Source organism: Torulaspora globosa, chromosome 1 (genome assembly GCF_014133895.1).
Source record: "Torulaspora globosa chromosome 1, complete sequence".
Classification (NCBI taxonomy): domain Eukaryota; kingdom Fungi; phylum Ascomycota; class Saccharomycetes; order Saccharomycetales; family Saccharomycetaceae; genus Torulaspora; species Torulaspora globosa.
In genome coordinates, this window is record NC_050727.1 from 554,482 (window position 1) to 576,744 (window position 22,263).

The 22,263-nt window shown below is 48.3% G+C and overlaps 17 protein-coding genes across 17 annotated transcripts; 8 read left to right on the forward strand and 9 right to left on the reverse strand.

Annotated features, from left to right (window-relative positions):
* Window positions 1-112: 112 nt before the first annotated feature.
* RAM1 (protein farnesyltransferase) lies at window positions 113-1,390 on the reverse strand (the record flags this gene model as incomplete). Its single annotated transcript, XM_037281258.1, has 1 exon — window positions 113-1,390. The coding sequence occupies one exon, from the start codon at window positions 1,388-1,390 to the stop codon at window positions 113-115; it is 1,278 nt and encodes a 425-aa protein (XP_037137153.1).
* A 175-nt stretch (window positions 1,391-1,565) lies between these two features.
* On the forward strand, window positions 1,566-3,677 carry RIM13 (Rim13p; the record flags this gene model as incomplete). The annotated part of the gene is made up of 1 exon (XM_037281259.1): window positions 1,566-3,677. The coding sequence occupies one exon, from the start codon at window positions 1,566-1,568 to the stop codon at window positions 3,675-3,677; it is 2,112 nt and encodes a 703-aa protein (XP_037137154.1).
* Window positions 3,678-4,302: 625 nt separating this feature from the next.
* Window positions 4,303-5,748, forward strand: NUR1 (Nur1p; the record flags this gene model as incomplete). The annotated part of the gene is made up of 1 exon (XM_037281260.1): window positions 4,303-5,748. One exon carries the CDS (start codon window positions 4,303-4,305, stop codon window positions 5,746-5,748), a length of 1,446 nt encoding a protein of 481 aa, XP_037137155.1.
* Window positions 5,749-5,976: 228 nt separating this feature from the next.
* Window positions 5,977-7,431, reverse strand: HG536_0A02980 (Nup35/Nup53 family RNA-binding protein; the record flags this gene model as incomplete). The annotated part of the gene is made up of 1 exon (XM_037281261.1): window positions 5,977-7,431. The coding sequence occupies one exon, from the start codon at window positions 7,429-7,431 to the stop codon at window positions 5,977-5,979; it is 1,455 nt and encodes a 484-aa protein (XP_037137156.1).
* Window positions 7,432-7,637: 206 nt separating this feature from the next.
* YIM1 (Yim1p) lies at window positions 7,638-8,717 on the reverse strand (the record flags this gene model as incomplete). Its single annotated transcript, XM_037281262.1, has 1 exon — window positions 7,638-8,717. One exon carries the CDS (start codon window positions 8,715-8,717, stop codon window positions 7,638-7,640), a length of 1,080 nt encoding a protein of 359 aa, XP_037137157.1.
* Window positions 8,718-9,054: 337 nt separating this feature from the next.
* LUC7 (Luc7p) lies at window positions 9,055-9,792 on the reverse strand (the record flags this gene model as incomplete). Its single annotated transcript, XM_037281263.1, has 1 exon — window positions 9,055-9,792. One exon carries the CDS (start codon window positions 9,790-9,792, stop codon window positions 9,055-9,057), a length of 738 nt encoding a protein of 245 aa, XP_037137158.1.
* A 471-nt stretch (window positions 9,793-10,263) lies between these two features.
* On the forward strand, window positions 10,264-11,136 carry SRL4 (Srl4p; the record flags this gene model as incomplete). The annotated part of the gene is made up of 1 exon (XM_037281264.1): window positions 10,264-11,136. The coding sequence occupies one exon, from the start codon at window positions 10,264-10,266 to the stop codon at window positions 11,134-11,136; it is 873 nt and encodes a 290-aa protein (XP_037137159.1).
* A 131-nt stretch (window positions 11,137-11,267) lies between these two features.
* On the forward strand, window positions 11,268-11,876 carry IMP1 (endopeptidase catalytic subunit IMP1; the record flags this gene model as incomplete). The annotated part of the gene is made up of 1 exon (XM_037281265.1): window positions 11,268-11,876. One exon carries the CDS (start codon window positions 11,268-11,270, stop codon window positions 11,874-11,876), a length of 609 nt encoding a protein of 202 aa, XP_037137160.1.
* A 47-nt stretch (window positions 11,877-11,923) lies between these two features.
* Window positions 11,924-12,766, reverse strand: SWP1 (dolichyl-diphosphooligosaccharide-protein glycotransferase; the record flags this gene model as incomplete). The annotated part of the gene is made up of 1 exon (XM_037281266.1): window positions 11,924-12,766. One exon carries the CDS (start codon window positions 12,764-12,766, stop codon window positions 11,924-11,926), a length of 843 nt encoding a protein of 280 aa, XP_037137161.1.
* A 250-nt stretch (window positions 12,767-13,016) lies between these two features.
* Window positions 13,017-13,394, reverse strand: LDO16 (Ldo16p; the record flags this gene model as incomplete). Its single annotated transcript, XM_037281267.1, has 1 exon — window positions 13,017-13,394. The coding sequence occupies one exon, from the start codon at window positions 13,392-13,394 to the stop codon at window positions 13,017-13,019; it is 378 nt and encodes a 125-aa protein (XP_037137162.1).
* Window positions 13,395-13,919: 525 nt separating this feature from the next.
* HG536_0A03050 (uncharacterized protein) lies at window positions 13,920-14,411 on the reverse strand (the record flags this gene model as incomplete). The annotated part of the gene is made up of 1 exon (XM_037281268.1): window positions 13,920-14,411. One exon carries the CDS (start codon window positions 14,409-14,411, stop codon window positions 13,920-13,922), a length of 492 nt encoding a protein of 163 aa, XP_037137163.1.
* A 231-nt stretch (window positions 14,412-14,642) lies between these two features.
* HG536_0A03060 (uncharacterized protein) lies at window positions 14,643-15,218 on the reverse strand (the record flags this gene model as incomplete). Its single annotated transcript, XM_037281269.1, has 1 exon — window positions 14,643-15,218. One exon carries the CDS (start codon window positions 15,216-15,218, stop codon window positions 14,643-14,645), a length of 576 nt encoding a protein of 191 aa, XP_037137164.1.
* Window positions 15,219-15,512: 294 nt separating this feature from the next.
* On the forward strand, window positions 15,513-16,334 carry HG536_0A03070 (carboxymethylenebutenolidase; the record flags this gene model as incomplete). The annotated part of the gene is made up of 1 exon (XM_037281270.1): window positions 15,513-16,334. The coding sequence occupies one exon, from the start codon at window positions 15,513-15,515 to the stop codon at window positions 16,332-16,334; it is 822 nt and encodes a 273-aa protein (XP_037137165.1).
* A 160-nt stretch (window positions 16,335-16,494) lies between these two features.
* TIF34 (translation initiation factor eIF3 subunit i) lies at window positions 16,495-17,535 on the forward strand (the record flags this gene model as incomplete). Its single annotated transcript, XM_037281271.1, has 1 exon — window positions 16,495-17,535. The coding sequence occupies one exon, from the start codon at window positions 16,495-16,497 to the stop codon at window positions 17,533-17,535; it is 1,041 nt and encodes a 346-aa protein (XP_037137166.1).
* Window positions 17,536-17,561: 26 nt separating this feature from the next.
* Window positions 17,562-17,759, reverse strand: HG536_0A03090 (uncharacterized protein; the record flags this gene model as incomplete). Its single annotated transcript, XM_037281272.1, has 1 exon — window positions 17,562-17,759. The coding sequence occupies one exon, from the start codon at window positions 17,757-17,759 to the stop codon at window positions 17,562-17,564; it is 198 nt and encodes a 65-aa protein (XP_037137167.1).
* A 512-nt stretch (window positions 17,760-18,271) lies between these two features.
* Window positions 18,272-19,888, forward strand: HG536_0A03100 (uncharacterized protein; the record flags this gene model as incomplete). The annotated part of the gene is made up of 1 exon (XM_037281273.1): window positions 18,272-19,888. One exon carries the CDS (start codon window positions 18,272-18,274, stop codon window positions 19,886-19,888), a length of 1,617 nt encoding a protein of 538 aa, XP_037137168.1.
* A 313-nt stretch (window positions 19,889-20,201) lies between these two features.
* HG536_0A03110 (uncharacterized protein) lies at window positions 20,202-22,232 on the forward strand (the record flags this gene model as incomplete). Its single annotated transcript, XM_037281274.1, has 1 exon — window positions 20,202-22,232. One exon carries the CDS (start codon window positions 20,202-20,204, stop codon window positions 22,230-22,232), a length of 2,031 nt encoding a protein of 676 aa, XP_037137169.1.
* Between the last annotated feature and the right edge of the window lie 31 nt (window positions 22,233-22,263).

Sequence of the window (22,263 nt, forward strand, 5' to 3'; positions counted from 1 at the left end):
GCTTTTCACTGTTGAGCAAAGCTTGTAAATGACTAGGCGTCAGTAAAAATCAGTGAACTCTTAAACCTTGATACCTATAAAAATAAAAAAAGTCGTTAAATAGATATGTGAGCTAGTCTTCGTATCTGAAATGCTGAGTAAATTTCTCAAAATCCTTGACTGGAAGTCCATAGATTGGATTGATGCTAGATAACCTGGAAGGCACGGAAATAGGAATTGGCTTGATGGCTGGATTAAGCTGCCTATCTGAGGAAAATCCAAGAAGATTTTCCGTAATCGCTAGGCCCAAGAGCACATAATTCGTATGGTAGAGGTCTGGGTGAGTACCAGGCTTGTCGCGCAGCCCGGGCCGAGCACCGCTTTGACAGCAGTATAGGATATACTTCCTCAAGGCAAGCTTGTCGATGCATTCGCCATGACCGTACAGCTCGAGTATGGCAGCCGCGCCACCAACCCAAAAGCTGTAGCAACCATCAACCAGCTTATTTGTTCTCCCCGAAAGACCCTTCTCGGGTTCATATTGCTTTTGACTGCACCACTGCATAAGACTCGACAGGTCAATTTTGTCCAATTCGCCGAGAATCGCTAGACTGGCCACGGAACAGAAAGTGTAACCACCGTGAGCTTCATCCCCGTGCGGGCACCCGCCAAATCCGCCTTCATAGGTCTGGCAGCGCACCAAGAAGTTGGCGACCCCTTCACATAGCTCGTCAGTCAATATGTTGAGCAGCGATGCTATACTCAGAGCGCAGTAAACGCCTCTCGTATCTGTTTCTCCTACCCCCCGGCATGTCCTGAACCCACCGTCCGGCTGCTTCAGCGATAACAGCCAATCGTAGATTGCCTTCTCGTTGATGCGATCCCAGTATCCTTCCACGTTGTCGCACAAAGCCAAGGCACTCACCGCTGCGTAGGTGCTAGCCAGATGAGGTAATTGGCCTACGCCACCTCCGAAAGGACCACCCGACTCTGAGATGGCAAATAGCTTCTCACAGATGCGACGCTTGCAGCGGTCGCTTAGATAGCCTTCGTCCAGCAGCTTCAGAGAGTTAGCAGTCCAGTATAGGATCCACGGTTGGGAGGCATCTAGTGCTACCATTTGCGGAGGAAAGTCATTAGAGAACGCAGAATCGAGATACCTCTTCAGTTGTTCGCGATCAAGCTCCGGCTCACCCTGAGCCTCCCTGTATAGGGACTGACATTTAGCTATCACTTCATCCCTAGCAATCGTCGTGTCTGTCTCTATCTCCTTCATGATAGAAACAATATCTTCTTCTTCTCCCTCTTGATCTTGCCCCTCCTCTGCTGATACCACTCTAACCGTGGGCTCCCTCTTCCTTCCCAGGAGGTTCTTCCTTACAAACTTCACTCTGGCTGCTGGATTCACCATAAGACCCTCTTGCTAATGGTATGGCACTTTCTTGAGGCACCTGGCGACTGGGTCTGAAACCTGTTGGTTCTTCGGCACCATTTTCAGCAGTCCGCCTACCCATCAGTAGGAAGCTTGAAACTTATACCATGGAGTCTACCTAACAAAGGTACTATTGAGACTGATATGCGTTGGTATGAATCATTGGCAGCTCCTCAATGATGTGCGAAAGTCTGTTTATTGCAGCAGGAACGATGATTATTCAATAGAGCTGAAGGAATTGGTTTCGCTGGCGTCGAAAAGTAATGATTCAGAGTTCATAAAATGTGTTCTATTGCTACGAGAGGATATTACGAGTGCTAATGCAAAAGTGAAACTACTCTGGTTGACTTCTCTTGTCGGTAAGAACTTCTATGCTCCGTTGGACGTTGATTTGGCGGGTCCGCTTCCATGGAATGGACCTCATATCCTGGATACAAGGTCTGCTAGGCTGCAATCCAAGTATGCTAAAAGATCTCCTCTACGTCCAGAAGATACTCCGGAATTGAGACAGTGCCAGGATATCAACAATTGCTCCTTTGTGGCTTCGTTGATCGGACTCAAGGTTCATAATGTGAGGCAGCCGAAGATCAAACAGCTATCGCCAGATGTCTTCTCGGTCAATTTGCATTTCAATGGGGCAAGTGACAGAGTGGTTACTGTGAGCACATCTCAGATCCCGACTGATGGTCAGTCGAATCAGTTGTCGATACATAGTGGGGATTTGGCTGATAAAGTGGTGGAATTGGCATACTTGCAGATTACGGCAGGCTCATATGACACACATGGATCGAACTGTGCGATCGACACGTTTAGACTGACTGGCTATCTTCCTGAGGTAAAGGCGGCGAACAGGATTGATATCAAGAGACTGATCAAATATTTCCGAAGTGGTTTATGCATTATTGCGCTTGGCACTGGCGCAGATGCTTCAATGCTCGTAGCGCCTTTGATCACGGATCATGACTACGCTGTGGTGGCTGTAGACGATGACAGGGAATCTTTGACGATACGGGATCCTTTAAATCCGGAGACCTGCGTCGAAGTTCGCCAAAATGACTTATGGAACCACTACGAACAAGTATATCTCAATTGGTGTCAAACGAAGCTTTTCTACTACAAGACTTGCATTCATTTTTTCTACAAAGCTGAGTGCTGCAATCGCTTCAACAGCATTACCGATAAACCACTATTCATTATAAAGAACCGATCGAAATCGAAGCAACCAGTGCGTGTGCTGCTGGAAACAAACTTACGTGAAGAGGTCTCACCAGGGAAACGGATAGCTTACTTGAAAGAAGTACCGAACGATATATTAAGTAGCATCCACGATGAACCTACAGGTGCTTGTGACATCGGATTGCAGCTGCTGAAACTAGAACTGCTCCCTGGTCAAAGTGTCCGGCTGTTTTGCCATTCCTCGCACAGCGAATCCTTCACAACTCATATGTTTTACAACTCCGAACTTGTAAGCTTCAATAGAGAAATAAAGAGCGGAGATTATCGCAGTATAATATTTGACGCACCAGACAATGGAATTTCGAACTCCTGTCAATTCTACAGAAATCCGAGTATCATGCTGAAAGTTAAATCTCCGTTAAGCGAAGAAGTTCCGTTGAATTTGCAGTTACTCTCAGAATCGTCGAAGGATATGATAAATGCTCAGGTTTATCACGCCAGCGATCACAAAATGTCAAGGCCCCTCAGAGAAGAGGCCAACTTCGAGCAACAGAAGCTCGATATCAGGTATTTGCATCTTATAACCAATACACCATACAAGGTCGTGTGCTCTTCATATTCAAAAGCACTTTCGCATAAGTTCAAACTAAATGTAAAGCCATCTTCGTCGGAAGAATCCATTTATTCGGAATGCAAACTAAAACAAGTTTATTTTGAGTTTGGGGGCTTTCCTCACCACCTTGAGAAGCGATTTGGATGGCCATCGAATTCTAATAGAATAAGGATACGGTTAACCAGCAAGAGCAACAACCTATGCTTCATAAGAATCTCACCTATGGCCTCCTCCCCGTCGCTTTCAATACGCTGTAACATTTTCGATGAAGAAACTCACGGCCAACTTCACACAATGACGCAATATGAAAAGCCGGGCCTTGGAGGGCTTGTCATTGATCAACTCAGCATAGATGATTGCACTTCGATAGTGCTACTAATTGAGAAAGATGAAGCACTATTAAGCGGCATACCTCTTCGACCTATCGAATGTGAGCTGCTGATCGGATCTCAAACCACCGTTAGCTTTAATGAATGAAAGTCGGGCATTTATACTGTTGCATCGCTTTGATCATTAAAGTGTGCCCGAACTTTATGACGGCCTGACAGATTGTCGGTCATAGCTGATGCTGATGGATGTGTGCCAAGATCTTCAGAGCTTCCGACCTTTCTGAGACTGTGATGAGAAAGCATCAAGATACCAGATGCGATTACATGGGACTGCAATGATAGATTAACGTCTATACAGGCCGCTTTGTCGACTGCTGGCGATAATATGAATCCAGCTCACTTCCGGGCACAGAATATTCCACTGCTCCTACTGCGTTTCCCGGCTGAAAGCTTTCGCCAGACATTTAAGTCCGAATTGAATTATTTTAATGACCTATCAAGCTGTTATATAAGAAGCTAAGATGATTTGCATGCTTACAGCCACTGTCCTGTGCAGTTGTCAAATACGCCGCCGTCGAGAACTAAAATCTGGATTATCAAGGCCATATAATGGCCAAGGTGCTGTCTTTGTGTTTATGATGTTCTTAAAGCTCTTGTCCGGGTTCCGTGTAGTAAGTGACTGCTAGTTACCGTTATGCCAGCTGTAGTTCATAACAGATTAGCGGGCAGATTAGAGCAAGTGAGCAGGGTCCTCAGCGAATCCTCAGAGCTTGATGTCATATCGAGTTTCGAAAGAGCGCTATATCCCTCTCAATGCTTCCATCAGAGAAGATGATGAGTTATTTGATGATAACGTTGATAAGAACACTTCCTCGATACGACGAACTCTCCTAATTTTGATCACTGCGCCGTCAGATTGGCATATTCTTTTGAATGAATGGATCCAGAGTATTGATTTGGATGCCAAAGCTTACTCGTTCGCCCAGCCGTTGGGACATAGTTTGACCTTCTTACTTTATGTTATAAGGCTTTTGCAAGACAACCTAATCAGACCTGAAAGCTATAAGATTGCATCTAATCAAGATGCTTTCGACCTTTCGAGATCAGAAAAGTTGAGAGAATACGAATATTTAAACCGATACAGTGTCAATAGGGAAGCAAATTCGACGGCTACTTTTTATGCCAGCTTCCTGAGCGGCGTAAGCAAGTTCTTCAATTTGCTGACCGCTGCTCTTCTGATTGTGAATTTGGGCCTGACTTACCAGTTCTTCTTTGGCCATTTCAGAAGTTACTCGCTTTTCAGTTCTAAAGAGAGACCGGTATCAAAGCATGTCACTAAAAGAAGCTTAAGGAATCTGAACGATGAGTACTTGGAGAATATATATAATGGATCACTGTGGTCGATGTTGAAATATATATTCCGAGGCAGCCTCACGGCTGATGAAAAGACAGATGACGATGAAATATACTATAGTCTAGAGAAATGGGTACCATCAAAATTCACTACGCACTTCTTCGCTTGTTTCTGTCCAACCGGCGTATTTTTTCTATTGCTTTGTGATATCTCGTTCACTACCGCCATACCAGTTGTTCTCCACCAGATTATTCTGCATTACATGGTGATTGATCGATACGAAGAAAGGTTGGTAGACGAGGCAGTTATTCATCAAGCTTTGATGACCGACTATGAGGCCAAGGTAGTGAAGCCATATACCAATAAAATGATGCAAGATGTGCAAGTTGATGCCACCACATATGGCGAGGGCTACGTAAGGTTTTGGCCCGCGATAAGCTCATCCAAGTCACCTATCTTCAAGACACACTCTGTGATGGGTGATACCATATTAGAGAAGTTCAATTCGCGAACACAAGAATTTGAAGACGTAGTCGGCGCTGGTGAATCTCATAACCTCATCATGGAAACACCACACTTCTACCCAACTTGCCCTTATCACAATGCAATGGAATGCCGGTCATCTCCTCGCTATCACAAGAATATATCAGGCCCAGGAAAAATGAGCACATCTTCTGGTTTTTATTCGCCTTACGTTTACACAGCGTCCGGGATGTCGTCTCCACTTCACGCTGGCGGAAACTCTCCCATTCATCTTGGTTCAAGCCAATTGCATCATCAAAGACAGTCCCCTTCCATGGGCCAACATCTCAAAAGGAAGTCAACAAGTCCACTTAGGCGATCGGTTACTCCGAATGATGCATAATAATGCATCAAGGCTGCAAATAGAAAAAGGGTTAAGGTAGACACAAACTGCAGTTGGGACTCAGAGTCGCTGTTTGGTCATTGAAGGATCCAATTAGAGCCGTTCTCCATTAACTGCCTACAGTTGTCATTGAAGCATCCAAAATTGCCAATGTTCTTTGAAGGTATACAGATAATTAGATAGCCTTTTGAACCAGGTGTTGAGAAGAGACAATCCTGCACCCCTATTTCAAAGCTCATTCCAGCCAAATAACCAATTATTAACTTTGGACAAGAGACCCGCTTGTTGCTTATTACTTTCTTCTTGTTGACGCATTTTCAGCTCCAGGTTCTGCAGAAAGTTATTGCTGCCAGGAGAGCCACTGTGAGCGAACAGTTTCTTACCGTCCTTTAGATGTAATCTTCGATTGAGATACGTTATTTTGGGGTGCTCCAGAATATTGCCGCTCGCGGAAACCTGGTTCGAGGAGCCACCAAGCGGTGTTCTAGTTCCAATTATCTGCTCATCACGCTCACCGCTCAGAGGACTAGCTGAGCTGGATAAAGGATTTTCAATAGATTCATCTAGTGATGACTGCTTGACAGAGAAATTAACACCTCCAATGTCATCCATTTTTTCTATTTTACAAGATGCCAGCTGTTCCACCAAATTTTTGTTGTAGGGCACACATCCGATCAAAGAACCGCCAAAGACTTGTCCATTCTCTTGTAAAGCTCGCACTGCTGCCGAGGACGAATCGTAAGTCAGTTTTACCCATCCGTCACCTGTAAAAATTGGATATTTCTTTTCAAAGTTATCAGACTTACGTCTACGTAGTCGTAAGCTTGCAGCGTTTATGCCAGAACTGTTCCTCAGTACTTCAAAGTCTTCCAAAATGCTACCGAATTTCGAAAAATGTCTTATAACAAGGTTCGAAATAGATTCAGGATATCCAAATACAATAACTGCACTTTCTTCAATGGATGGTGCAGTGGGACTTAGAGCGCCATTCTTATCGATCTTGTTCACACCGCTCCGCGAAGACTCCAAAATACTATTTCTATCAAATACATTTGGTTGAGTCCCGTCTTTCCTCGCAGCCGATATCGAGCTCGGTAATGACTCTGTTTTCTCTTCAGAAGACGGTTTTCCCAGCTCAGAGCCTATCTGAGAACCAAGTGGCACCATAGCACCAAAATCGTCCTCGCGTTGCCAGTCATATAGGGATACTGTAGGTGGGGCCTCATTAGAGCTTAATATGCTGGTATTGTGTTCTCCACTTTTGCCGGTTTTGATGCTTTGTGTTGATGGAAGACCTCGAATGTCCTTTTTTGATCCAAAACTCAGACTATTGAACCCGGACCGTTGAGTGGATGCATTGCTGTCGGTTACAGCCTGACTAGGATCAACTGACGGAGACCTCTTAGTGGTCCTCTTAACTATAGCTTGTGGGATGGCCCGCTTTCGTGGATTATTGTACCATTCAGCCTCCCTTTGCGAGGAGCCCAGTTGATTTTGTGACCCCTGTGAGAAAAATGCCTGCTGTTGAGTCTGTGGAACACTCTGAAACTGTTGAGAGGTGTATGTACTCGCCTGATTTGGTTGTTGTTGAGGTTGCGGTTGTTGCTGCTGCTGATTAAAGTTAACTGTTAGGTTCGCAAATCGGTCGCTGCTGGTACTGGGCTGACTATTGGTCCCGAACATCTCGTAGGGACCTCTCAATGGTCTCGAATGTAGATATAGCCCAGTTGAAATACACCTACGTATCACTTCATCAACATACTGCTCACCTTTAAGACCAGCCGAAGCTGAAATTTTTCGACGTGTTACCCGCCCGCAAGGTGACAGAAAATACTACAGAACAAGCGAATGGAATATATAACTATGACTACTTCATACCGTTGAGCTTCTTATAGGTCGTCCTTGACTTTGATGACAAGCTTACCTTTGGCTCTATTGGATTTTTGCTTATCTATTGCTGCTTGGAAGTCTTTCAGGGCATAAACCGAGTCGATGATAGGCTCGTAGGTGCCCTCGGTTATCATCTTGGAGCCCAAGTCCATGTAGTCTGATTGTGGTTTAAGGAAGAAATAGGCATAATTGTATGATTTGAAAGGCCTCAATATTCTGGCCATGGTAGAAAAGACATCTCTTAGTCTAGGGTTGGAATAATCCATTTTTCTGTCTCCCGCAATCGAAATGTAGTACGAGTTATCCTTCTTTGGCTTTAAGAATTTGTCCATGACGGGGAAAAATTCACTGTTGCCGACGGAATCGAAAATCAGGTCAAATTTCTCGTTGTTCAGGTCGCCAACCAATATCTTGCCGACACTTTCGACTATGGGCCCCTGGTCGTAAGTGGCAAGGTAGTCGTATCCGAGCCTCTTGTTATAATCGATCGATTTGCTTGAACAAACCCCTACCACTGTCTTGACTCCAATTTCATGTTTGGCAATTTGAAGCATGGCATAAGAGACAGAGGTAGAAGCTCCAATGATCAGTATCTTCGAGTCCGGTCCCAGTTTCTGTCCGTAGTTGAAAAGAGCAGTGTAAGCTGTGCCAAAAACTAAAGGCCATGCTGCATTGACAACGAAATCGTTATACTTGGAGTCCGCAGGCTTCGGCATATGAGTGATCGCTGGCTGTTGCTTTGGGTTCAGCACTAGATAGTCCGTCAGAGAGCCGTGGTAGCCGTATAAATGATTGTAAAGCCCATTGACTTTATCGCCAACTTTCCATTTAGGGTCGACTTTGTCGCCTCTCTTCACGATGACACCACTGTAATCCCTAGAGTACGTCTTTTCGTAAGATCCAATAAAGGGCCAGCAGGCAAAAGAATGGACTAGTAAATCGATAGGGTTCAAACTGGCGGCATACACTTGTACAACAATCTCATCCTCCCGATAGCAAGTGTCAAGGTCCAGCTCTTTCTGTACCAGAGAAGCAGGTGTGGAATGGCTGATGAAAGTAACAGCTCTGTTGACAACCATTGTAGATATACAGCACTAGTTAATGCTTGGATTGTACTACACCAAAGTTTGCTGTCATGGCTTTCATCTCTCCGTGTCAAGGGTCCTTTTATATAGTGACTTTTTGAAGGGAATCGATGCCGAAAACGGCAGCAATACTTGCAAAATTTTAAGACGAGCAAAAGGCTGGATCAGATTTATCCTGTTTCTTGCAGTGCCTCTGCAATATCGCGTCGCATGCCACAATATGGCATATAGGCCGAATCTGCAGCCACTCGTTGGCAAAACGGAACGGCTCCTCCAATCAGCAGCGGATCGCGGCTTTGTAGGCTAATTGCCTCTCGTCCTATCCTCTCTCCTATCTGTTTAACCTTTTTCTCATTAGCTCGTAGTCCTTTCTCATCTTGACGTATCCCAGGTGAATTTTCCCCATGAAATGGTCTGCCAGTCTTCTGTCCGTATCGAGTCGGGATATATAAGCACCGCATACTTCGCAAACCTGTAGTTTCTGCTGTGCACTTTGGCCTACCTTCTCGGTTATGTTCCTCACTTTTTTGGCAACTTCCTGCCTTCTCTCCTGCATAGCCTGCAGTTTGATACTTTGAACCATTGCTTGCGACACTTCATTGGCCTTTAGTAAAGATTGTATCTCTTGTATCATGAGGCCGATCCTGGAGTCCAAAACAGTCAGCTCTTCCGTCACCTGTTGAATCTTTTCTTTCTCCTCGGGAGTGTGCTCCAGTTTCTTCAGAGCAACTGCAATCTGGCCGTTACAGTCATTGACGAACTTTGCAAGTATAGCATAGTATTCCCTTTCGAACTCAGTGAACGACACACCTCTCTTCTTTTCCTTCTCGTACTGTATCTTGAATTTAGCGGAATGAATCTGCGGACAACGGCCTAGAGATTGCTTGGTGCCTTGGAATAGGTCGTAGGGGCATTCTCCTACCAGGTATGACTTGCATATTCTGGGATCATGAAGTCCCAGGTTTCTTCGTTGATTGTTGAAAGAGGACTGATTTCTGCGCCCATGAGTGGACTCTTTACCCATAAGCTGCTCTAGCAGCTTCTTCTGCTCCGCTGCGGCGACTCCCATGCCGCTACGAGGTGGTTGATGTCTTATCTTGTACACAAGTTGTCGTGCTCATCTGTGTTCCTGCAGCGCAGTTTTCATATGACAAACTCGCTGGCAAAGATCAGCTTACAATCAAGTATACAAAATCGATTGCATGCAATTGTGAAAATTCTGCGGGAGTCAAGTCGCTGTAGCCGTAGCTAAGACTTGATTGTTCGCCTTTGTCGCCTTTGTTTAGTGCGCTTGCTGCAGACTTCGAGACTAGTGTCCCGGCTATTATGAAGATTCCCGAATGGCAGAAGCCTATTATTCATCCAATTCATATATAGAAAGGCCTGTCACAGAAATGGGAGATCATCTTGCATTCGACATACTTCAGCAGCACCATTTTATCGATAATTACTAGACAGTTGCGATGTTTTCTAACAGCGTCACAAATTCGGCGTCACAAAATAAATCAAAATAAAAGCCAGACTAAGGTAAAAATCAGTGATGTCAAGGAAGTTGTTCAGTGTTGCCAATGCATTGTATGGCCTCCTGGGAGCCGGTGTAACGCTAGAGGATGGGATCGGTGTCCTGATAATGGGTGGTTCTTCGGAGGGTTTAGGTATCGAAATCTGTTTGGCCTTGGCAATCGACTGGAATCTCTATGTGGTCAATGTGGACACAAAGGATATGGAAGTGATCCTGGATGACAGGGAAGCAATTATAATGGATAGAAACTACAGCTTTGTGCAGTGCAAGGATTTTACGAAGCCCGAATCTGTGCTGGAAGCACTGACGAAAGTGCAAGCACTGCAATTGCCCTTGAAATTACTCATCAACAATATGCAGCATGGCTTAAATACGACGTTCTGCCCTTCTTTCCTACTCGGGAACAATGCTGTCTCTAGATTACAGGAATATACCGATTCTAATGTCATTAGTGTCATGGTTACGACCAAGTATTTTATGAATGTGCTTGTCCCTCAGACAAGAAGACTTCTGAACGGAAAGACAAGTTTTTATATTATTAACTTGACCAGTATCCTAACTCTAACGACTCCGGGTCTTGCCATTGAGTATATTTCATCTAAGGCTGCGTTAAATCGGTTCCACGATGGCCTGACGTCTGAGCTAGCTTTGAGCCTGGACAAAAGCTACTTCAAGACATTGCTAATTTTCCTACCATATGTCAGGGATGGACATACATGGGAAAATGTGAGCACAGAGCTATGCCGACAAGTGATTAAGCATTTGAAGTTGGGGCAAAGAGGCTGCGCGAAGCTTCATCTTGGTGGGTACTCATCAGAAAGGTGGCACGGCAAGATCAAAGAAAATTATCGATATAAATCAGGCGGATGGAGGCCTGAGTGGCCCAGCTAGGCTTGATTGACTTGAACTATCTGTTTATATAGCTTCAGTAGATGGTTTATACTAAGTTCTCGTGATAATTGTAGACGATATCAATGGATGTAACGCATAATGGTAACAGGACTAGCTAAGAAGCAGCGACTATGACGACCATTGCTCGAACCTGGGGCAAGACATTCTCGTATGCCATCCGAGCAGTTTGCTTTGTCCATATAGTACATAACCATGTGTACGAGTTCACTGAGACCAGGGGTGAATCAATGCTACCGACTCTGGCTGCCACCAACGACTATGTGCATGCCATAAAGAAATACAAGGATGGGAGAGGCTGCCAGATTGGAGATTGTATCGTTGCTGTGAAACCAAGCGATCCGGATCATCGCGTTTGTAAAAGAATCACAGGGATGCCCGGTGACATTATACTGGTCGATCCCAGCATGAAGTCTAAAGTGTTTGGTTCAGAGACAGTGGGCAACGAGAAGCTGCACTTACCGGAAGATCCAATCGGATGCTCAGAGGATTACGATGAGAGTTTTGATTCGTATATCAAGGTACCTAAAGGACATGTGTGGGTCACTGGCGACAACTTGTCACATTCGTTAGATTCAAGGACTTACAATGCGCTGCCTATGGGACTCATAAAAGGCAAAATTGTGGCAGCTAATGACTTCAATGAACCGTTTTGGGGTGGTTCCAAGGGTAATTTTTGGGGGTTCAGAAAGATTGAGAACATTTATGTCGATGAAAAATGACAGAGTATTGCAATTCAAAGGTATACGTAGTGAAGTCGTGATCTTCTTTATATCGTCTCGCCAAAGTTTCTCAAAAACTTGGTACCCAGCCACAGCGAAGGAATTGCGAGGTATAATACAGCGAACAAAGTGTCAAAGATACTCGTACCAGCGTAGTACCGGACGAAGATATATTCAAACCCAATTATGGACAGAATGAAAAAGAGCAGGTACACGACGTTGAAATTCGTGGGCACGCTGTTGAAGTTGAGCGCGCCGGAGGACATCCAAGCGATCACCAAACCAAAAGTGGCCAATGCGATCAAGATGATGAAAAACTGGACCAATTTCCAAGGGGCGGTCTTTGGCTCGGGATTGAACTCATGGATAATCTCCGGCTTAGCTCCGTACCGAGCGGGCCTCCTGTACTCAACCGCTTCGTCAAGATCCACCCGTATCTTGAACGGCGACGCAAGGACATTGTTCTTGTGGTTTTCAGGTTTAGCTAGGATAACAGACGCGGTCAGCGGTTGCTCCTCGGCTTGCGCGAAATACAGCAACGCCTTCGGGACCGTCGACTGGTCGATCTTGAACTTGTACATTATGAGCTCTCCATGTTCCGTAACCTTTGGTTCCATAACCACCTCCAAATCACGTTCGGGCAATCCCAGCAGCAAAGCTACTTGCGAAGGCCTATCACGAGCTTCAATGGCAAAACTGAAGTCTATCTCACCAGTAGAGTTATCAATCACAAGTGGTTTTTGCATCTCCTGTGTGTTGCTATCGATCTTGCCAATCATGATACCTCTCTTCCCCGAATTGGGGAACGCCAAATGGGCGTCTCTAGCCTGTAACGCCAGACAATTAGACACCAGCGTGCATACGGCAAATAGTACGCCAGCCAACCTCATTACCAATCTCACTCCCAGTATACGATTGGATACTCTTCCGACTATATAGCTAAGGTGATAGGGAAAATAAAGTATATCTGATAGAATATTAAATTTCAAATGTTAATCTTCCACCCAATTTCTCCAGCTTTGCGAGACCGTCGTGGGAAGCGGAAGGGTGGTCGCTCACGGCTAGTTCGCCAAGGCTCACGATCTTCCCGACTCTGGCTGAACAATGAGAAAAAAAAAAATTAGATAGATGTTCACGGCGTTACCCGCATGCCTGATCTGGTCGAACCTCTAACGGCCTGGCGATGGCACTGGTCGCAGTCGACGGTTGTGAGAAGGAGTGAGCGCTCTTGAGTCTGGCCGAGGAGTAATTCTTCATGACCTGGGGCCTTCTGCTGTCGGCCTTGGTCGTATGGTCGCCCATCTTGCCCAGCGTAGATTTCAGCCTGTGGTCCGTCTTGAAATATATCACCTGGGCAAACTTGAACGTTATATCACTGAGAAACCCGAATATGACCACACACGAGGCAAACACAAACGACACGGTGAGCAGCGGAACGATGAACACTGACGCAAAAAACCCCATCGATACAAACACAACAAAATAAGTCAAAAAATACAGTGACGACAATAACGCCATCACGAACAAAACAAGGCCGATAGGGATCGCTCCGGCACACGAGACCGACAGTAAGAAAATCGTAGAGTAAGGTCTCTGCTTGAACCGAATCGACACTTCACCGATCTGCACCCGGATAATCTCTCTCGACTTGCTTATCGCAGAACGCACCCGCGAAGTACCACTCCAGCTCTTTTCTGTTTCTTTATCTGCAGTCCCACTGATTCAATCATAGCCCTAAGTGCAAACAAACAAGAACGAAAGTAAGGGAAAACACTACAGAGCGCAGCTGAGGAGGCTCGTGTTTCGACGGCGGAGTATCCCAGCCTCCAGCGCTTCGTTTAGCTGTTTTTGTGTCTGCCATCATCCACCGTCCATCATCATCGCTTTCCTGGATCGATTTTCACGGACAAGCGACCCGATGCCCCAAAATCGCGGCAAGCGGTCGGACCTCTTCGCCCTGCCTCCATTTCGTTTTCCCTCTCTTCCATCGTTATTCATGCGCCAGTCGGGGTCAGCGTTGTTAGTAAGCTGTCTATGCTACGCTTAAAAAGGAACACCCTGTGAAACATACTCAACAAATCTGGAAATCTGGGGGTACAAGTAGTTGAGGTATAGGATCGACACCCAGATGAGATCGAACATCTTGGATTGCAAGAAATCCAGCTTCTTCGTAATCGCACACATCTTGTCGGTCCATCTTTTCCTGAGATTGCCCTTGAACGCGGTCAGACTGGCGATCTCGGGGCTCCTTGCACCTGTCTCGGCCAAAGCGCTGTCTTGCACTTGCAGCTCGGGAGTCGAGTGGTCTCCAGGCGTCTCTTTTATCGGTTCCAGTTTAAAGACCCTCTGTTCCTTGAAGTCGCTCGAACCGCCCAGCACGGGCAAGGTGCCAAAACCACCGCCCCCGCCGGGGCGGTGGTTATAACTGCTCTCCACGCTGAAAATCTCGTTGTCCCAGTTCAATCCATTGTGTCTTGGAAAACTCCGAAACGGTCTGTCTCTTATCCTTGTCCTAGAGTTCACCACGGTCCCCATGAGCGCTGTGCAAAAAATCCCCTGTCCGACCAGCCTAGCTGCTCGGTAGCGTCCGCTGTAGCGCCACCACTAGTTAGGTTATATACATCTACCTTGAGCCTCAACATTTTTCCCGCCTCCAGGCGTGTCCTACCATGGAGCCCGCAGCCCGTCACAGGTTGCTTGGGCGCCCCTAAGCGACGCTCGGTCGGCGACAAGACACGGTTGCCATGGTATACGGTATGTACTGGCCTAGCTATCGGAGACGCCACGGCAGAAAGAGTCCACTGTGCGGAACAGCCGTGGTAGTTCGGAGATTGGTAGTCTGAACCACTCCTTGTGTCTCTTGGGACCATCCGAATCGCATCCGTAGCAGTAGACGAGTCCCTGTCCGAGCCTTGCCCATAGATGTCTGTGTATTGCGTTTTCTACCATGGGAAGCGACAGTGATCCGCGCGCCGCGACCCAGAAGCCGCCGTCTTTGTAGGAGGGTACGTTGAGTTCGCGCCGGCAGGTTGGTGTCTTGCTGCGAGAGATTGTGAGCTTGCTGAGTAGTCTTGATAGCGTTGTCTCGCGGTTTCGCTGCGTGGACAGCAACGGTTCGACTGTTTCCGGTGTCAGGTTTACGACCGGGTGCTTGCAAGCGTGTTGCCACTGCTGCAATCGCGCGGACACGGACCTGTTGGTCGTCATGCCGATCTTGCATAGGATGTGGGTATGGTTGCTCCAGGGTCGCCTGGCCACCGCGGTGGCCGGCGACAGGACGGAGTCGTCGACCAGTAGCCAGGGCAATTCGCGGCGGCCGCCCTCCAGAATTGCATCGTACATGTGTCTATAGGTGTAGACGTATATGTAGCCCGATACGTTCGGGGTGTTGGGGACGGGAGCGCGCGGGTCCTGCCACTGGTGGTGGTGGCAGTACTTTTCGGTCGCCGGCAGGCCGATCCTGCATTGGATACCCTTTGCGGTGACGCCTAAGACATCTAGGCATCGATCCTTTTATCTCCCTTATCTGTTTCTTTGGTTGCGACGCTGTTGCTTAGTTTTTCGCCCAAGAGGTTTAAAAGTTGAGGGCCGGTGCTAGAACTGCGGTGAACTGGCCAAACCCAGAATCTGCCAGCGATGTTGATTACGGAGAACTACCACGATGTCAGGACCTCTTACGGGTCCACTCTGAGGATCTACGTGTTCACGCCTAGGCTGACAGGCTACCCTTGCGCCAAGTTCCCCGGTGTGATAGTGTACAGCGAAATTTACCAAGTGACCGGTCCCGTACGTCGATTTGCACAGAGGATCGCGTCCGAGGGCTACGTCGTGGTGGCCCCCGCGATCTACCACAACTTTGTCGGCCCGGAGCCTCTGACCTACGACGTCGAGGGCACCGACAGGGGCAACGAGTTCAAGATCAAGAAGCCGCTGGCCTCGTACGACGAGGACAACAGGCTGTGTTGCGACTTGCTCCAGTCGCTGCCACACTTTGACGGCAAGAGGATCGGTGCCACCGGCATGTGTCTTGGGGGACACCTCGCTTTCAGAGCACTTCTCGACAAGCGTGTCTCGTGCGCAACGTTGTTCTTTCCGACAGACATTCACTCCAAGACGCTCGGCCTGAACAAGAACGACGATTCCCTCGAAAGGGTCTCGCGCGAAGCCACCAAGGACCAGGAGCTGGTGCTGATCTTCGGCACGCTGGACACACACGTCCCGCCAGCGGGAAGAGACCTGATCCGCCAGAGCCTCAGAGAGCAATGTGTCAATTTTACATTCCTCGAGCTGAACGCCGCACAGCACGCGTTCATCCGCGACGAGTCGAGCAAGGGCAGATACGACGCCGCAATCACCCAGAGCTGTCTGGGCTTTATGTTCGAGCAGTTCAACAGAAAGCTCAAGGTCGATCTCGGCGAGTTCGCCCAGGACAAGGAGAACGTCGAGCACGTCTGCTGAACCGCCTTTTGTAGTTGTAAGTAGCGCTGCCAGTGCAGCGGGTTACCCGGTAGCGCGCGCGACTGGAAAAATTTTCTAAGCTTAACTACAAGAGACTCCACGACGATGAGCCAGCACAGCAGCAGAGAGCACTCGCAACAGGCCCCGCAGCTTATTCAAGATGAGACCTATCATGCTGGTGGGACACGAGCGTCCCCTTACACAGGTAAAGTACAACAGAGAGGGCGATCTGGTATTCACTTGTTCCAAGGACAACGTCGCAAGCGTATGGTACTCGATCAACGGCGAGAGGCTCGGCACGCTCGAGGGCCACACCGGTACCATCTGGTCGATAGACGTGGACCGCTACACCCAGTGCTGCGTCACCGGTAGCGCCGACTACAGCATCAAGGTGTGGAACGTCTGCAACGGGCAGAACGTGCACACGTGGTCGTCGCCCGTGCCCGTCAAGAGAGTCGAATTCAGTCCCTGTGGAAACTACATCCTGGCGATCCTCGACGACGTGATGAAGTACGTCGGCTCCATCAACGTCTACCAACTCAAGAGAGACCCGCAAACCAACGAGATCCTCGAGTTTGTGCAGGACCCGGTGCATTGCATCACCACCCAGGACGGCCTCGCGGCCGCCTCGGTCGCCGGCTGGTCCGCCGAGGGCCGCTACATCATCGCCGGCCACAAGGACGGCAAAGTCAGCAAGTACAACACCAAGACATACGAGTTCGAGGGCGCCATCGAGCTCCACTCCTCCAACGTCAGCGACATCCAGTTCTCCCCCGACCGCTCATACTTCATCACCTCCTCCAGAGACTCCAACGCCTACATCGTCGACGTCGCCACGCTGCAGGTGCTCAAGCGCTACGAGGCCGACTGCCCGCTCAACAGCGCCTGCGTTACCCCGCTCAAGGAGTTTGTCATACTCGGCGGCGGCCAGGCCGCCCGAGACGTCACCACCACCAGCGCCCGCGAGGGGAAGTTCGAGGCCCGCTTCTACCACAAGATCTTCGAGGAGGAGATCGGCAGAGTCAAGGGTCACTTCGGCCCCCTCAACTACGTCGCCGTCAGCCCCCAGGGTACCTCCTACACCTCGGGCAGCGAAGACGGCTTTGTCCGCATACATCACTTCGAGAAATCCTACTACGACTTCAAGTACGAGGTCGAAAAGGCCGCCGAGGCAAAGGAGCACATGCAACTCGCCGCTTAACCTATACAAACAACTAAATAGCCAATCTATCTCTTACTCTTTAGTTGGGCTGCCCTCTCGGCCTCTTTGCGTTCATCTGCAGCCGCCTGCTTCTTCCTCAAGATCTCCGCATCGGATTCCATCCGTTTCTTCGGATCTCCCGTCTTCTTCTGGTTCTTGCCGTTCTCCTGCTGTTTCTTCAGATTCTTCTGTCTTGCGAGCTCCCTCTGATTGCCTCTAGCCATGCTTCCCTCACCGTTACCGCTGGTGCTGCAGCCAGCACCTTCCAGTAGGCGGCCATGGCTTCCAGTCAAAACGCTTGCAGCGAAAAGGGGGGGCCAAGCTTCCCGTCCAGAATGATGTGCGACGTCAATTGCGAGAATCGGTTCTCCGGGTAGCGACCTGCGAAAATTTTTTTCTTGCGTCTTCTGATGAGCTGCGGCATCATCGCTGGCCAGATATCGGATCTACGTTGTTATATTGGTATTATATTGCATCGCATCGGCTGGGTATATATAAACTCATAGTGGAGATAATAACTGTTGTTATTTGGAAACACGGTGGTTTGCAACCTTCAAGGAGCTTGAAAAGGACCAGATCGTTAGTGGCAGGGGATTGGAGTTTCTTTTTGACCCCGGCTTAGTTTTTTCATTGATAATATTCTTATTTCCGGTAGCAAGCGGGGCAGGCAGCGTGTATTTATATCGGTTTGGCAGGCCAGTTTGTTGTTTGGGAAATTTAGCTGAGTAAGTGCACAATGTTTGGAGGTTCGGCTAGGTTGGCGGCGGTCAGGTCGCGCGCGGTGTCGAGAAGAGCGTTCAGTGTTGGACCAAGAGCGTTGCAACAACAGCAGCCTGCGGCTGCTGTTGTTGCTGGCAAGGGCTCTTTCTTCAAGAGAGCCGGTAAGGCGGCTTTGAAGTTGACTTTGTTGTCTGGGTTGCTGGGTACCGCGTACGTTTCGTACCATTTGTACCGGGAGAAAAACCCGGCTCCGCAGAAGCCACAGACCGCCACGTTCAGCAACGGGTCTCCTCGTAAGACTTTGGTGATTCTCGGTTCCGGCTGGGGCGCGGTGTCTCTTTTGAAAAACCTGGATACAACACTGTACAATGTGGTTGTTGTGTCTCCCAGAAACTACTTCTTGTTCACGCCGCTGTTGCCCTCGACGCCCGTCGGTACCATCGAGCTGAAGTCTATCGTGGAGCCCGTCAGGAGCATCGCTAGAAGAGCTCCCGGCGAGGTCCACTACTACGAGGCCGAGGCTCTCGATGTGGATCCGCAGAACAAGACCGTCAAGATCAAGTCTGTGAACGAGGACTACGAATACGAGATGGACTTGAAATACGATTATTTGGTTAACGGTGTTGGTGCTCAGCCAACTACTTTTGGTATCCCAGGTGTGGTGGAAAACTCGTCGTTCTTGAAAGAGATCTCGGACGCGCAGGAGATCAGGATGAAAATCATGACTAGTATCGAGAAGGCTGCCACTTTGTCGCCAAACGACCCGGAGCGGAGCAGATTGTTGAGTTTCGTTGTTGTTGGCGGCGGTCCAACCGGTGTTGAGTTTGCCGCTGAGTTGAGAGACTACGTCGACCAGGACTTGAGCAAATGGATGCCCGAATTGAGTAAAGAGATCAAGGTGACCCTTGTCGAGGCGTTGCCAAACATCTTGAACATGTTCGACAAGACCCTTGTCGACTATGCTCAGGACTTGTTCAAACGTGATAGAATTGACCTCAGACTGAACACCATGGTTAAGAACGTCGACAAGACCCACATCACCGCCAAATGTGGCGACGATGTGGCAAAGATGCCATACGGTGTCCTTGTGTGGGCTACTGGTAACGCGCCAAGAGAGGTCTCCAAGAAATTGATGACCAAGTTGGAAGAACAGAACTCCAGACGCGGACTGCTTATCGACGACAAATTGCAGCTGCTAGGTGCGCAAGGTTCCATCTTTGCCGTTGGTGACTGTACTTTCTACCCAGGTTTGTTCCCAACCGCACAAGTGGCTCACCAGGAAGGTGAGTACCTCGCCAAGGTGTTCAAGAAGCTCTACAAGATTGATCAATTGAAGTGGGAAATCGCCCAAGGTAAGGGAAACGCTTCCCAACTTGAATCCAAACTGGCCAGATTGCAGAACCAAATCGAACCATTCCACTACCACCACATGGGTGCTCTTGCCTACATCGGCTCCGAGAAAGCCATCGCCGATCTTGCCGTCGGCGAGTCCAAGTACAGATCTGCAGGTTCCTTCACCTTTTTGTTCTGGAAGTCCGCCTACTTGGCCATGTGTCTATCCTTCAGAAACAGAGTTCTTGTCGCCATGGACTGGGCTAAGGTCTACTTCCTGGGCAGAGACTCTTCCGTTTAAACTACAGCAAGTCGTGTATAAACCAATTACATATAATCCTAATTATTGTACTAATCTTCTTACTGATAACAGCCTCGGCGGCTAAATTCTTAGAAATTTTTCTCAGTAAAAGTTTCAGATCACCCGGCCTTTCGTCACGTGACGTAAACCTAAAGGCCATGCTCTGCCCTATAGTTACCAAAGGCTTGCGATGTGAGCTGAAGTGAGTGTGGTTCAGGTGAAGAGTAGCAAGCTATTTCAGACCGTGCGATCCTTTATTGCGTAGCTAGAGTGTTGCCACTAGTCAGCGGTCGTTGGGTGAGCTGTCTTACCAATGAATGGTTCTATGACTATGGAGACTGCAGCAGATCGTGCGCTTAAATTACCATTGGAGCCTCCGTTTGATACTTCTGACCACTCGCATCATCATCATGATCATGAGATTGAGAACGACGAGTTTGTTAATCATAGAGCGGGTCGGAGCACCGAGGAAGGATCGCAGGAACAGTCCCGCGACAACGCAGAACATGCGAATAACTACGATCAACAAAAATTGGTGTCACTGTCCCCAGAGATGGGGCCTAGTTTCATCTCCGGCAATGAGGCCAGTCCGGAGACTTATACTGATGAAAGAAGCGGTGCTGCTGGGAGGAAGAGATTCAGCGAGTCAGTGACGGATCCGTCACTGACCGCAGCCGCGGCTGCAGCTGTAGCGTCGATACAGGATGTTTGGTCAGAGAACTTCAATGAGCCGTTGCCGACGAATAAGGAGGAACGCATACAGCAGGCTCTTGAGTTCATGCGGAATGAAAAGCACGCGCATGCTGCGGATAAGAATATTAAAAAGCATTCAATTCGACAGATAGCGCTTTTCTTTCAGGTGCCCAAGTCTACGCTGTATGATCGGCTAAAGAACAGAGCACTGCTACCGGGCAATGACAAAGCAGGGAGCGCCGTTGTGGCTAGCGCGGTTAGCACATATTCGATGTCCTCTAGAGCACACAGTCAACAAATGAAAATCTCAATGGAGAAGGAAGAGCTGTTATTGGTGCAGACGAAAAAGCTATGCCATTCGTTGGGGAATACGATAAACCTGACTCATCTGAAGGACTTCATCACATCTCTCGCGGACGGGGTTTCGCTAGGTAAAAAATGGGTGCATAACTTTACGCGACGTCATGATAATGATTTGATTTACGGGACTCTGTCCAGCAGGTTCAATGTCAGAGTGTCCAACTCTAAGAATTGTAGATGCAATTTCGAATATCTTTGGCGGTGCTTCATACCACTATTGCAAGAAACCATCAAACAGCTGCCGCAGGATGAACCATTTTATTATATCGCCAAAACATCTGTCCACCAACCTAGCATGACAAGCATCTTCGCATGTTTTGAGGTGAAACCGAGAGACCTATCTATTACACTATTCGGCGAACCGCATCTGGTAATGTTCCCTGACTACTTTGGTAAGTCATATGCGCAGAGAGACGCTGGGAAGGATCCAACGGCCTCAATTATGGATGGACATGAAAACATCGACCATGAGAACCTTCGGGACAGTGATCCCGCCACAGAACACATAATGAACAGACACGAAAAATTGCAAAAGCACCATAAAATAGAGAAGTTGAATACGGTGTTTGCGAGCATATACGAACGCTGCTGCTCCAGCTCGAATCTAAGTCCAGGAATTGTGCCCTTGGTGGTGTTTGAGGGCTTCAGCGACCGCTACAACTGGGATCCATCGACAGCCAAGGACATGGTTCACTTGGGACGGTTCCTCGCAGTGCCCTGGAACCAGCAAATCTTGCAACAGCTCATATCAAAGCAGATGATGAACGTCGTCAGCAATGTGACGCGCCGCTCGTCGATGGTGCCGAGCCAACTCACCGACATGGAAACAGATACCGTTTTACACCATGTTGATCTGGACTTGGGAGCCTTGAGAGCGAAGCTCACCCAAATACTACGAACGCAAACTGAGACTCTGCCACCCTCTATCGAAAGCCACGACCCAGCCCAAGACAATGAATTAAACGTGTTCGCATCAACACTGCGATCGTCGCCAGACCGAGGACAGGATGTGGAGAGTAATTTCCTTGCCCCCAAACTGACAGAGACACAGCAACAGCATCAAGACAGCCATCGGCCACTGTCTCCACCGCCTCCGCCTCCGCTTCCACCACAAATTGCGACAGTCGCATCTGCCAATATCTTCGAAAACTCATCACTGTCGCAGTTGCAGGACGTCATCAACCTCATCGACACAAATGAAGCTGAACTGTACCGCGGTCTCGCAGACCCTTCTCTGAAGGCCACCTTAATGGATATATTCCGCAAGATCAGGGCCATTCTTCCTCAATGACATCCTATATAGTTGATCTACGTAATGATGT